Below are 15401 nucleotides of genomic sequence, written 5' to 3' on the forward strand. Positions count from 1 at the left end.
TTGTCTTCATCCTCATCATTGGCAGTGTTTGCTGCAGAGAGAAGTGTAAACTGCCTCAGTGAGATCTCTGTTGTTGATATGTCTCTGTCTCTTCCTCTGACAGTCTGCCTGTCTGTCTGTCTGTCTGTCACACACACACACCCACACCCACACCCACACCCACACACACACACACACACACACACACACACACACATACACACGCACACACGCTTACGCACTTACGCGCGTGTGTGCGTGTGTGTGCACTTAGTTTCAACCTTCTCAATGTATTCTGCACTTTGACCGGGCGAACTGAAATCGCATGTGATCAAACAGAAAGCAGTAATCTGAATTTATTGTGGAAGAGCATAATATCTGGCTTTTGCTGTTGTTTTTGTTTTGTTTTTTAAATATCAATCTTGCTGGTAACACTGGTTTTAAAACTCGATCAAAACATATCAAAACCGCCAACAACCTGTTTCTGTCGCATGGTAACCATGGTATGACAAATAGCATGCAGAGAATACTCCAGAGAATACCTTCATTTAATAGATACCAAGTGACAATATCTTGATACAACGTGCATGAGTGTGTGCATGTGCATGTTTGTGCGCGTTGCGATCGTGTGTGTGTGTGTGTGTGTGTGTGTGTGTGTGTGTGTGTGTGTGTGTGTGTGTGTGTGTGTGTGTGTGTGTGCGTGTGCGTGGTCGTGCATGCGTATATATGTTTCAGGCCAGGGAAATGTTCAAGTGACAACTATAGTGTCGATGGCAATGAAGGTACGTGTATGACGAAGAATGCTGGAAAACTACCTTTTGTCTAAAGCATGTCGAGGTGGTGGAATGAATGAGTGAGTGAGTGAGAGTGAAAGAGAGAGAGAGAGAGTGTGTGTATGTGTGCGTGTGGGTGTGTGCGTGTATATTATGTTTCAGGCAAGCGAAATGTTCATGTGACAACTATACTATTGATGGGGCAATGAAGGGGTCGTATTATGAAGAGTGCATGCAGGAAAACTTCCTTTCTCTTGTCAACATAATGTCGGGGCAGTGGTGTTAGTGAGTGAGAGAGTGAGTGAGCGTGTGCGTGAGAGTGTGTATGTGTGTGTATAGTGTGTATGTGTGTGCATGTGTGTTGTGTTCTGTAGATGTGTGTGTGTGTGTGTGTGTGTGTGTGTGTGTGTGTGTGTGTGTGTGTGTGTGTGTGTGTGTGTGTGTGTGTGTGTGTGTGCCTCTGTGGTGTGTGTGTGCCTCTGTGGTGTGTGTGTGTGTGTGTGTGTGTGTGTGTGTGTGTGTGCCCCATCACCCTAATCCCATCTCTGTCTTTCCGTCATGTTTCTTATTAATTCAAGAATAACCCATCTTTTTTGTGCGATTTAGTTTATGTTTTAAAAATAGAAATGCATAGGTTCGAGCTCTTTCATGTCTGTTATATCAATGTATGTTTTACAGTGTGTGAGCTGAACGCCGGGAGCTGTGACTTTAACAGTACTTCAGGTCTGTGCCTGTATCAACAAGGTTGTGCTGATCCACACATGTCCAACTGGACACTGAAAGGAGGTAGGTCATGGTGTTTGTTTTACTGAAGTTATGAACAGAGAGACAGACAGACACACAAACAGATAGACAGACATACAGTCAGAAAGACATATAGAGACACAGACAGAGAGGGGATGTGTCTGAGTGGGGTGAGGATTGGGTGGTAAACAAATAGAATTTACAGTTACAGGTAAACTTTTTCGCTCGATTTGAATAGATATATAGATAGAGAAGACAGAGACAGGCCAGATACAGTGACAGAGGGAGATAAAGTCAGTAAACTGAACAGATTACACAAAGGAAGAAGGAAAAATAGAAGAAAGTAGCGATCAGTTCCTCACTTGACAGATCACGCACAAGCCGGGCAAGAAAGTGTTGGTGCCTGTGGCCTTGACTATTACTACTCAGTCCTGGAGTCCCCATGGCTTCACGTCACCCGTCTCTCATGTCTCAAGTTCTCCTACCTCAGAATAAACCCTACAGCTCTGGATGTGTTCCTGGACCATGGGGATGGAGGGATCAGTACTGTCCTCGACAGATCCTACAATGCTGGTTACAACGTCAGGAATGACGTGAAGAGGGATGTGGATCCTGGAGTTAGAAAGGTATGGAAAGTTCTCTCTCTCTCTCTCTCTCTCTCTCTCTCTGTCTCTGTCTCTGTCTATCTGTCTCTGTCTCTTTCTCTGTCTGTCTGTCTCTCTTTTTCTTTCTGTCTCTGTCTCTCTGTCTCTGTTTCTGTCTCTGTCTCTCTCTCTCTTTCTCTCTCCCGACTCTGTGTGTGTGTGTGTGTGTGTGTGTGTGTGTGTGTTTGTATGCGTGTGCTTGTGTTTGTGGGTGGGTGACGGTGTGTGTGTGTGTGTGTGTGTGTGTGCGTGTGTGTGTGTGTGTGTGTGTGTGTGTGTGTGCGTGTGTGTGTGTGTGTGTGTGTGTGTGTGTGTGTGAGAGAGAGAAAGAGAGAGAGAGAGAGAGAGAGAGAGAGAGAGAGAGCGTGAGTGTGTGTGTGAGTGCGCGTATGTGAGAGAGTATTTTCCTATTTCAGATTAAGATATTTTTCGTTAGAGACCCATGACTAAATGTCGTGAATTAAGTGCATAGGGTGAATGCGTCTTTGTTGTTGTTATTGTGCATGTTGGCTTATCTGGTGATGTTGTTGTTATTTTGCTGCTTCTGTTGTCGTTGTTATAAACTTCAACACAGTATGTGTGCGTGTTTTTGCACGTGTGTGTGTGTGTGTGTGTGTGTGTGTGTGTGTGTGTGTGTGTGTACGTGCGTGTTTCAGAGAGTATTTTCCTATTTCAGATTAATATATTTTTCGTAAGAGACCCATGACTGAATGTCGTGAATTAAGTGCATAGAGTGAATGCGTCTATTAGTGTGTTGTTGTTATTGTGCATGTTGGCTTATTTGGTGATGTTGTTGTTATTTTGCTGCTGCTGTTGTCATTGTTATATACTTAAACGCAGTATGTGTGCGCGCTTTTGCACGTGTGTGTGTGTGTGTGTGTGTGTGTGTGTGTGTGTGTGTGTGTGTGTGTGTGTGTGTGTGTGTGTGTGTGCTTTAATTGAAATTCATTTGAGAGGCATCACAGTAATTGTTTTTGTTGTTGTTTTCTGTGATAGTGACACGATCACTATTGAACAGCATGGAAAGTAGTGGGAGTGCCCTGTGGTATTTCATTAGTGCTGATTGTTGTTGTTGTTATTGTTTAATTTGTTTTTGTTTCCAGGTCATATTCAGAGCGTACGGTGGTGGAGGGGGAGGCCGTCAATATGTGAAAGTGTTCTCCGTCTCTGTGGATCCAGGGTTGTGCACATGGTCAGGTACGACTTAGTGTGTTTGGAAAATTAACGCTATTGATTTTGCGGTTTCAGTGGATTAAGTTACTTGTGAGAGATCGTATTGTAAACCATCGTATATGTTTTCCAAACATATGATAGTTAGAATACAGTGTGGTAATTTTCCTATTTTGCAGTTTCAATGGACTGAGTTACTTTTAAGAAATTGTATTGTTAACCATCGTATATATTTTCCAAACATATGGCAGAATACAGTGTGGTAATTTTCCAAATCATATCTTCCCCGAAAAGTGAATTTTTCAACCAACCCTAATCACTATCTTCTGAAACGCCATGTACCAAAATACCAGAATGCAGAGGGGGGAGAAGGTAAGTTCATTCCACATGAAAGGACGATCGGAAAAGATACTTTGAGATGAATTGAACGGTGTGCGTCACATTAAAACCTTATAAACTATTGAGGCAAGGCCTTCAACATTCATTGTGATACGCACTTTATCCAATAAATGAATCACGTGAAAAAAAAATCAACAGAACAAAATCATTAAATATATGTTCTATTTCCGATAACATGAAACCGAAAAGAAAGTATTGGGGCGGGGTTGAACCAAAACACGTTTTGCTCGGAAGCAAGACATAAACTTGTTTTTCAGATTTATTTTTCTAGGTGATACCACCATTTATGTCACGCTATTTCAATACATCTGGAATATTATCAACATCGTTATTTTTTGTCAAGTACACGGTAGAGACGTTGCCTTTGCCTCAGGCACACCGCAAAATGTCACCGTAGCTGATGTGCCGTCGATTCACTTTTTTGTCACTTTTTTGTTCATGCTAGTTGATTCAGAATCCCCATTAGTATATCCATATGCAGTAAACACGTCGACGATGAAGTTGTTGTCATTATTTGTGTTCTGTCCAGAATTAGGTTTTCTTTATTTTTAATTGCGAACAAGAAAATTTATGTCATGCCTCCTTTAAACCCAAACAAAACATTTAGAAAAATAACTGGAAAGAGCCCAATAATACTTTCTTGATTAGAGCCTCAACAAAATAAACCGTTCACGATCCGGAAATACAGCTTAATCCGGAATAATATAACTTATCAGTGGTACAATATAAACAATCGTTGAAAGGAGCTATTGTGTAATAGATAACCATGACTAGTATACCATTGAATCATCCTGTTGGTAACCGGTTGACATTATGACAACAGATAAACTTTTCGTGAGTTCTGCATCCAATGGTGACGAACTTCAATGGACTTCACCACTCATCAGTCCAACGGAATCAAACGGAATGGACTGTCTTCGGTTCACTTATGACCTGCCCAGCAGTTCTAACCTGACAGTCTCTGTTCAACTGCTGGACGAGAACAGGACAGTGGCAGTGTGGAGATATTCCACTCCAGGGGGGAACTTGAATGGCGTGTGTCCTTTACAAGTTCGTGCAGCATACAAGGTAAATCAACGTCGTTATTATACTTCCATTTATTATCATCATATTCATCATCATAGTTAATGGATTTTTTAACTGTGGCGGATGATGCAGTGGTGGTGGTGGTGGTGCGTGAAGTGGTCCAACAGCCTTCAGTACAAAGGTACAGATGACAGAAAGTGCTGAGGACAGGGGAGAGGAAGACCGTGCAGCACCACAAGGACACACATGAGTACCACACCACCTGACTGGTGCAGTTCTGGACCCTGTGTTCAAATGACTGTAATTTGTCAATCACAATAACAAATGTATTATCAGGGGTAAAAACATCACAAAAACAGTTTTTGACTGCCAAACTCAGTATAAAAAACAACTAATCCACTGCATAATATGTTACTGTAATTCCTTTCTAAACGAATCGTTGTTTTTGTCATCAGAATTTGTTGTGTTACTTCAGAGTAAAAACAAATGTGCATTTCAGTAGACGAGAAGAACGAAAAACAGCAAAAAATAGAACACGGACAAGAACAACAGCAACAACAGCAGCAGCAGAATTAACAACAGCAAAAACAACAGCAGCTACGACAACAACTACAATAAACAAGAAACATACTGCCCGATATCGTTTCAAGGGGTGGGGTATGGGAGTGGGATTTTGTTTCCTGCTAAAACCACTGCCTGTGGAAAACTTGATCATCGCCATTGTCCGAGAACAACAGATGACTGTATCCGCCACTTTGAAAACAGTACCCAGTCCTATATTTGTTTGTGATTTACCTCTGGTCCAGATTATGTGAACACGTTCAAGTAAAACTAAACTAACTAACTGCACAGCTAGCTAAGTAATTAGATAACCATTCAATTACGTGACCAGTCAACTAGCCATATGTCTGTTTATCTTTTTATCAATTTATGTCGTCTGCAGTTTCATAAGTTTCTGGCAAGCTTTACATCTCGCTGGTAACGTTGACCACGTCTTCCCCTTTGTCAACATAATCATCGCATCATTGTCTAACAAAAACAACAACAACAACAACAACAACAACAACAACAATAATAATAATAATAATAATAATCGTCACCATCATCGTCATCATAACCACCACATCACCTTCATTACCGTCATCATAATGATTATCACCATCGTCATCATAATCATTATCACCATCGTGGTGTTCGCCATCATTACCAGTATTGTAAGCCTAGTCCTTGGTATCATTCTCACTGTGCCCACCACTGCTGTTGCTAACAAAGCAGGTGTAAATCTATCGCTGTGCATGTTTCGGCAGATCCTGTTCAAGGCGGAGAAACAACCAAGCTCCACAGGACTGGTCAGTGTGGTGGTCACAAAATTCTCCCGACATCAGAGGACAGGAGTTTGCATTGTATCCCCGAGTACCGCCGTGACGTCCTCCTCCAACAGCGTGGTGAGGCCATCAGTCCTCAGCCAGCCACCAGCAGACACACAGTGCTCCATTCCATCCTCATCAGCAGCTGTCAGTACAAGTCCTGTGTCTTCACCACCAACATCCACTGCATCGGGGACGACACTGAAGGGTTCATCACACAGTCAGGACCACTCCACGTCAGCCACACGTAAACAGGGAGAGGGTTTTATATGATGTTATAGTAGTGTGTGGGTGTGTGTGGTGTGTGTGGTGGGGCAAGGGGGTGGGGGGTCTGAATGTGTGTCTGTGAGAGAGGGAAAGAAAACGAGAGTGACAGAGAGAGACAAAAACAGACATAGAGATACTATGGTAATGAATGTTTTACTCTGAGAAATTAATCGAAACGTACACGAACGATATTCCATACAAATACTGCGAACTGGAGAGTCAGACGGCAGAATAAAGAACGGCAATTAAGAAAATCATTGAAAAGGGGTGTATACACGAGCTGTCAGTACAGTCAGTGCCAGGAATTATACTCTCACAGTCTGTCATGACCACTGCGGTGAAGACCACCAAAACACACGTCAGCGGTATCCTGCCTCTTTCTCTTATCTTCCTCTTTGTCTCATTGTCCTTGTCTTTCTCTGCATCTGTGGCAGCGTATCTGACATCATCATCCTCATCGTCAGCTGCGTCTGGGCTTGATGGTGAAGCTGAGGACAAGCCGAGCAGCACGGTCATAGCTCTGGCAGTGGCACTGGCGGTGGCTGTTGCAGCTCTGCTCGTGGCTGTTGTGGTCACCATGTGGTGGAGGAGGAAGGCACACACTGGCACGTGAGTGTTATACAGTCTTTCTGTGTATAGCTCTACCAGGCACTCTTTGAAGCATGGCTAACAGTGAGGTATAGAGGATGAGGTGCAATGGGGGTATGGAAAAAATTGTTTTGATTAAAAATTAGAAGTGTCGCAATGCATGTGTGAAAGCTCAAAAAAAAGAAAGAAAAAGAAACAGGTAGGAGGTGAACATGTGATGCGGTGCCTGAGACTGCAGCTGTTATTTTGCTTTTATTTAAATTTGTCTTTTTATTTCCTTGTTTTTCCTTGCACTATAGCGTACAATTTATGTGAGTATCTCTTTTCTCTTTTCAAATTGCTGGATAAGGGAAAGAAATCATTACTTGTATTACTGGTATTGTTTGAGCAAAGACCTCTTCATTGTTGTTTTCACCGGTTTGAATTTTCTATTCCTCTTCTACGGGTACGTGGGGAGAAGTGAGAGCCTGTTATTTATTATTCTTGTCGTTGTTCTTTGTCTTTTTTTATCTAACCTTTCCACGTTTGTCCCCTTAGTGGTTCCATACATTTTCTTTCCAAAGGAAAAGAGCGGAGACACGGACGATGGGAACAGATGCTATTGCTCCAACTCCCGGAACTGCTGATCCAGCTGAGGACACTGCTGGTGGTAAGTTGAAGCCTTGGTCACCACAGGGACTGTGGCTGTGTGGGCTGAGCTAGAACGAGGAGATGGGAAAGTAGCTGGCTTGACTTCACTGTTCGAACATGGGTACACTTCAGTGTGTTTCTTATTTGGATTTAGACAAAATATTCTGCCAACATTGATTAATTAGTGCTCATTTTGTTTGTTTTGTTGTCGTTTGTGTGTATGTGTGTGTGTGTGTGTGTGTGTGTGTGTGTGATAGACAGATACCTGACGCGGTCAAAGTGAGGAGGAAGTTGTAATCATTTATAACCCCTTGAGTGACTTTATATATATGCTGTGACTAGCTCATTGGCTCTGAGGCGGTGCCCGAGTACGTATATCACAGACAACAATTCATCAATAGATATTCGGTTAAAACTAAAAGGGAAGAAACATTCCTAACATATTCGGCCAATGGTAATGATGTCAAAAACATAGTTCCTTCACCTTGATTGCTCTTGTTATCAGTTCAAGTGTCCCTTTTTAATGGTGGAATGTTCTAGAAGTTATCAAACCCGTATTCTGTTGTCGACTGGTTTGTCTGTGAAACCTGTCTGCTGACAGTAATTGTGAGTAAAAAATCATTATTCTCAGTTTGAGGTGTTGGAAACAAAATCAGAAGTATTTTTCTGGTTATAATATGTTTTGCAATGTGTGTTTTCATGTCACGAATTATGAATATCAAATATAGTAATAAAAAAAGACCGAAATATAAAGGATATTCCACTAGATAATCCGGAAACCAACAGTCTAGTGAAACAACCAAAGAAAGCAAAATTTTGCCCTGACACTTATGTTGACCAAGAGAGCTTTTTACTATGATGATGACGGTGTAAATAAGAATAACAACAAACGTCATCATCAACACTATCATCCCCCATCCTCACCAAATCGTGTTTGAAAACGATCTCGATCAATTAAGCGTCTGTGTGTGTTCTGGTTTCTGCAAGACACCATTTTTACAGGCAGCGAAGATAAGGGGAGATCAGAATATTTATCCTACTAGTGCAATTTTATTCACTGTTGACCAGGACACGCTCCAGATGAGGCCATCGCTCCATCCTTCTACGACATCACCGGAGAACTGAGTCCCCCTAATCCCTACAGCAGTCTGCAAGGGACGGGACACCATGACGTCATCGCTACGTCAGCGTGTGACGTCAGCAAGACGGACGCGGCTTCATACTACAACGTGGGAGGGAACACACAGTCTTCCTATTACAACGTTGGAGGTCCCGTGACGTCACCTGATGATGCTGATGATGACGAAAAGAACGTCTATGAGGAATCGATGTGAAACCAGGCATCGTGTAGCATTTCTAACAGAACAACATACATTGGGTAGATTTCTAACAGAATGTGTGTAGCATTGCTAACAGAATGACAGACACTGTGTAGATTTCTAGCAGAATAAAAGACATTGTATTGCATTTCTAACAGAATGACAGACATCGTGTATCATTTTTAACAAAACAACAGACATTGTGTAGATTTCTAACAGAATTACAGAGATTGTGCAAATTTCTAACAAAATGACATTGTGTTGCATATATGACATTGTTTAGCATTTCTAACAGAAGGTGGTGTGTGTGTGTGTGTGTGTGTGTGTGTGTGTGTGTGTGTGTGTCCGCAAGAGTGACAGATATATATATATATATATATATATATATATATATATATATATATATATATAAACCACGTCAGCTATGGTGTGTCAGTGTCATATATGGTCTGCTGTGTTCTTGTTATCATAATCACCGAAAAAAAGAGAAAACAAAGCATAGCATGCCATTATAGTCATCAAATTACCACCAACATATTATGTCCAACTGTCTTCCTCGTTATCCCAAAGTCAAAATAAAATTTGTTCATAAATTTTTACCCCCTTGAAAGTAAAGTTATCTCAAAACCAAAGGAAGAAACACTTATTCCACCAGAATATAACCACATTAAAAATGATCAACTTCTCTCTATCTGGTTTAAGATCATCTAAGTATTAGTTTTGGATACGTTTTCTTCGTTAAGTTTGGTTGTTGTTTTTTCACTGTTAGCTGTTGTTTGTGTGAATCTTTATAGTGTTCCCTTTCCTTTTTTTTTTTTATATATATAGCTTCAACGTGTCCTTAACATTAATCAATGCGTTAGTTTTGCAAAAGAACTGAATGTATTCTATATCATATGACTGCAATCAAACAAATGTAACAACATGCAAACTCCTTCCTGTGTTAATAACTGTGGTGCCATTGTCATTTCCTCTTTTTTTATTTCATTCTATTTGTTTGTTTGTTTTTTTCTCGATTAAATAAAAGATGTATAGAAGTAACGCTTCTGGTGTCTTTGTGACCAAAAGCAAAACCATGCGATGATCTAAAGGGGGATAATGGCTTTCATACCAAAGCAAGCGATTGACGACGAAACATTGTTGTTTCCCTTATAACTGCTCGTCTCGGCTGTTTCTGCCTGCTCGCATGTCTTTATATCTGTATGTCCCTCTCTGTCTGTCTCTGTCTCTCTTTTTCTCTCTCTCTTTCTCTCTCTCTCTCTCTGTACATTTCTTTCTTTTTTCTTCTTTTTCTTCTTGTTCTTCTTGTCCTTGTCCCACAGCTCGGTCATGGCTCTTGTGTGTGTGTGTGTGTGTGTGTGTGTGTGTGTGTGTGTGTGTGTGTGTGTATGTGGTGCGCGCACGCGCGCGCGCGCGCGCGTTTTTGTGTGTGTGTGTGTGTCTGTGTGTGTATGTGTATGTGTACTGAATACAGACCCCTGCCACACCAATTCGTACAGCTTTCCTGGTCAGTATCAATACAAGTCCGGGACCCTTTTCTGCCAGTAGGTTTGGAGGTGCTGAAGGGTACGGGACTTTTTCCCGGGGCCACTCTAAGAGTCTCTGGGGCCAACACCAGGGATGATGGACTGAACGTGGCTGTGTGCTCCCTCTCCCCATGCAGGGACAGATCTCTTTGGGGTCATGGTCAAGGATGTCTCGGTTCTGTCGTTCAAGGGTCCTGCCCTGGTGGGTAAAGCTGCTAGACGTACCCTGAATTATGCAAACTGTATAGTCACTGTATTTGTATTTGCATTTCTCTTTTTTTTGTCACGACAGATTTCTCTGTGTAAAATTCGGGCTGCTCTCTCCCCAGGGAGAGCGCGTCGCTACACTACAGCGCCATCCTTTTTTTTTTTTTTTCCTGCCTGCAGTTTTATTTGTTTTTCCTATGGAAGTAGACTTTTCTACTGAATTTTTCCAGGAGCAACCCTTTTGTTGCCATGGGTTCTTTTACGTGCTCTGAGTGTATGCTACACACGGGACCTCGGTTTGTCGTCTCATCCGAATGACTAGCGTCCAGACCATCCTTCGAGGTCTAGTGGAAGGGGGAGAAAATATTGGCGACTAAGCCGTGATTCGAACCAGCGCGCTCAGATTCTCTCGCTTCCTTGGCGGACGCGTTACCTCTAAAGCCATCACTCCACTGGGACTCTGCACCCAACATTTCCTCAGCGCCGGTACACGATCCTGGCCTCACGCTTTAAAAAAAAAAATTAAACAATAAAAATAAAAAGACTTCGTAGATGACCATATTCAAACGGGAAAATAAAGCAGGGGAGGTAAACAGGTTGATTGCTTTTGAAAGGAACAACGAGTGACCTCCCTTGACTTTCGGAGACTCCACAACCTTCCTTCCCTCCCTCACCTCATCCCCTGACCTCCTCTGTTCCGTTTTCCTCCTTGTCTCTTTCGTTTCTTTTATCGATTTAACTCTCTTTTTTTTCTTTTCTTTTCTCTTAAGTATATTCAATTTGATTTCATTTGATTTCATTTTCAGGAAACGAACACTGAACATGAAGTTATGTCAGTATTTCTTCTTTCTAATCTTTTGTTGTTGTGTTGTTGTTTTTTTGTGGGTTTTTTTTTCATCTGCGATGACTCGATATAGTTTTAAGTCGAGTCAGCGTTCCTCTCAGTCTGTTTTGTGAATAACCAACAGAGAAAGAAAAGTACATGGACAAATGAAACTTCATACATACGAAAAAAAAAAAAGAAAGAATGGATCTTTGCGATGAAATTGAGAAAATACACGCATAAACTTCAAGCTTATCTTGAATACTTCGACACTTCGTGAGGAAAGTAAAAGTGACTGGGTCCTGTGAAAGGTAATTGAAGTTTTCATCTAAATTACAATCACACTTTATAGTGGTACGGTGGCCTCGTGATAATCCATTCGATGAGGAAGCGAGTGTCCATGGACTGTCACTCCTTCCCGGCACCTTCCATTAGATCCTGAGTGGTGGTCTGGTTGCTAGTGTTTTTTTTTCGGATGTGACGATTAATTAAATTTCTATATGCACACGTGAAAGAACCCACTGCAACAAAAGGGTTGTCCCTAACAAAAATGTGGAGAAAATTTACACTTTGGTGGCAATGTATTCACACACTGCGCTAAGGTGGCGTTAAACTGTGGCGACGCGCTCTCACCAAGGAGAGCAGCCCGAATTTCACACCGTGAAATATGATGTGGAAACAAAAAGCGATCCGATACAGTACGATACACTATACACGCACGCACGCACGCACGCACGAAACGCACACACACACACGAGTCTAACAATATTTGTCATTAATTTTGTCGAGAGTCATCTGATATACAGGCTTCTTGTGTGTGTAATGAATTCACACCATGCGTTCTAAAATGTAATCAGTGTAGAGAAGCAGAGAGCTAAAAGGCAGCCATCCAGTGTGGCTCTACCCAGGCAGGCAGCCTGCTGAACAAATGTCTCCGTGTTTTGTGAAGCGCCAAGAGCTTGGATTTTGATCGAGGACAGGCGCTATATGAGTATCCATGATATCAGTTAATAATAATAACCAGTTCATTCAATGACGATATATATATATATATATATATATATATATATATATATATATATACAGAGAGAGAGAGAGAGAGAGAGAGAGAGAGAGAGAGAGAGAGAGAGAGAGAGAGAGAGAGAGAGAGAGAAGCTCTTGCAACATGTACCGGTTCAATGACTTCAAAACCTGACGATTGTCAATTTTGTTACTCCCGAAGATGTTGATTGACACCTGAAGGGGAAATTCTGTCTTTGTCCTCGCCTCTATCTGCTTCTTGGTCTGTCTGTCTGTCTGTCTATGTCTCTCTCTGTTTCTCTCTCTGTGTCTCTGTCTCTCTCTGCCTCTCTGTTTCTCTCTCTCTGTCTCTGTCTCTCTCTGTAGATGTAGCAGTAGATGAAGTAGCGTAAACAAAATTATTATTGTTGTGTCGTTATCGAGTTGTTATTGTTATTGTTGTCACAAGGACAGATTGGAAGACTGGGCGATGCCTAAAATCTTTATCCTTGCGTAATATATGTGATAGAGTAAGCTTGGCTAGGAGCTGTGATTTATTATTAGAGATATTTAGAGAATTAGCACATCCTATGATCACAGCGCCAAGTTGTAACAAGGTACACTTGGTGGTTAAGGGCTGTGGTTTAGGGATGGATTAAATTTAGATAAAAAAATTGTAACATTAAAGGGAAGGATTTTGATCTATTTTGTGATGGATCTTTATCCTGTCGTAAGGATATTTCAAGGATCTTAATCTTGTCGGCAACGCCACTTTTGTAGCCGAACCGAGGGGTTATTCAAGGGTACGGACGGTACAGAAGAACTAAACTAAATGATGATTTACTGTATTAAAGGATATTGAGAAGGACACAGGCCAGGAACATATACAGGCCAGTCACAAATGGGTTTTTCTATTGTTTTATTTACAATAGTTATGAAGAGAAGATATAAAAGAGAAGACCTAAGAAGAGAACATAAAAAGAGAAGATGTAAGAAGAGAAGACCTAAGAAAAGACTAAGAAGAGAAGCTATAAGAAGAGAAAACCTAAGAGAAGACTAAGAAGAGAAGACAGTGCCTGGAATGACACAAACAAATGTCACAAGCACAACATGTAAAGCACATGTATACATATTACATGGAAAGACTATCACTTGGGTTTGGGATACGCAACAACATAATGCATATGTGTGAAGACCAAAAGCTGACATCAAATGACATTTCTAATACATTTAAATAGCGCAGTTAAAGTGATTGAAGCGATGCTGACTTGGTGAAAGTACACTGACAGTGTAGATTAGGTAAAGCTTATACTGTGTCAAAGTGACTTAAATGAATCAGTTTATCATGTAGCACTATACTGGAGAAAGCCTTGCAGGAGAGAGCATGATAACTAAATTACAATTAACAGACTGATACATATCAGGTGGTTTTAACCAATAACTGATATTAATCAAACACTGTCTTGTAATCATGACAGAATACTACACACATCTTAGAGTACTGAGAATCAGTGAAACACCAACTTTCATTAGTGACAGCAAATGAGAAAGAACGCGTCATATGCACTCACTAGAATATTCTCAAACAAACTATTAGTGTCCAGAGACGTCACTGACTGTGACGTTAAGAAGAATCAAATGGAACACTGCTCCAAGCATATGATGACATGGCAATTATTTAGATCAGTCATAGCCGAGCTGTGACTAACATGTCAAAGCAGTAATTGAACATGCTCATATGAACACAAGTACTGTGTCGAATAATACAATTCACAAATCAACACATTCTACACACTAGTACTTACAGCGATACGCAGCGAGGTGTCAGCCGTTGTGAGAACACACATGATACACACTGCTCGCGACACAGCAAGAAAGAGAGAGAGAGAGCAGTTCTGGTCAGATGACTGACCAGGTATGAAATGACCACTCATCACTCACTGTGCCAATTTATGCAAGTTAAGCGGGCTGCAAAGACATTCACGTGTGCTGCGAGCAGATCAACACTAATCTGGCCAAATCTGACAACAACTGTGTTTCTTACAAGCTGTTCAGTGACAGATTTCTAAATGATTCCTGAACCGATTTACGTCGGATCAGTTGCAAAAGAAAGAGCTCAACACCTACTTTATAATGAGTATAAAATGAAGTGTTGGCTATTTAAGATGAATTTATAATCTTAATTTAAGTCACCTGAACAGGGTCAGTTTTAACGAGCTCGTCGCTGAAAATTACAAACTGCGTTAAATCAGTTTAACGTAGGCAAACACAAATGGAATAGACTTAAAGATGGAATCGCGACGATTCTGCCAGTATATAATACTTGCAGTTCACTGATCCGACAAAAGAGAAATTAATTAATTACGGTAGTGCAGAAACACAGATTCCAGCTCAGCCAATAGCGTACCGCGACGCAACACTGGTCGAGCCATGAGTAGGTTGTCTGGCGAGGAGGACAAAATTATGTAAGCGGCTTTGCGTTCGAACTGGGAGTGACGTCACACGTTCTGTGTGCCGGTTAGTTTGGAAAAACGTCGACTGATGTAGCTCGTGTGTGAGCAGTTTTGGAGCAAACATAGCACGCTTGGTCACATATAGTTATTGAATCTCTCTCTCTCTCTCTCTCTCTCTCTCTCTCTCTCTCTCTCTCTCTCTCATTATGTTTCCTTAAAATAATTGTCACTATCTATAACTCGATGTTTTATCTCAATATTTATTTGTGTGATTGATGTAGCTTATGTTTGTCCCCTTCATTTTGGGACCTTGACCTAATTTGTTTCGCATTCGCATTCCCATCCCGCCCCCCCCCCCTCTCTCTCTCTCTCTCTCTCTCTTTGTGTGTGTGTGTGTGTGTGTGTGTGTGTGTGTGTGTGTGTGTGTGACTCTTTATGTTTGTGTTTCTCTGTCTCTGTATATCTAAGTCTCAGAAAGAATGAACAG

The 15401-nt window shown here is 41.4% G+C and overlaps 2 protein-coding genes across 2 annotated transcripts in view; both read left to right on the forward strand.

Annotated features, from left to right (window-relative positions):
• The first annotated feature begins 4535 nt into the window (after positions 1-4535).
• LOC143301395 (uncharacterized) overlaps positions 4536-15401 on the forward strand; it is a 53094-nt gene continuing 42228 nt past the window's right edge. Inside the window, exons 1-2 of the mRNA XM_076615646.1 lie at positions 4536-4777; positions 6043-6349. Coding sequence (XP_076471761.1) covers positions 4616-4777; positions 6043-6349 — 469 coding nt within the window. The 5' untranslated portion in view covers positions 4536-4615. The remainder of the gene's footprint in view (positions 4778-6042; positions 6350-15401) is intronic.
• On the forward strand, positions 7522-9134 carry LOC143301627 (uncharacterized). The gene is made up of 2 exons (XM_076616043.1): positions 7522-7606; positions 8656-9134. The coding sequence occupies exons 1-2, from the start codon at positions 7543-7545 to the stop codon at positions 8919-8921; spliced, it is 330 nt and encodes a 109-aa protein (XP_076472158.1). The 5' UTR covers positions 7522-7542; the 3' UTR covers positions 8922-9134.

This window comes from Babylonia areolata, chromosome 27 (genome assembly GCF_041734735.1).
Source record: "Babylonia areolata isolate BAREFJ2019XMU chromosome 27, ASM4173473v1, whole genome shotgun sequence".
Classification (NCBI taxonomy): domain Eukaryota; kingdom Metazoa; phylum Mollusca; class Gastropoda; order Neogastropoda; family Buccinidae; genus Babylonia; species Babylonia areolata.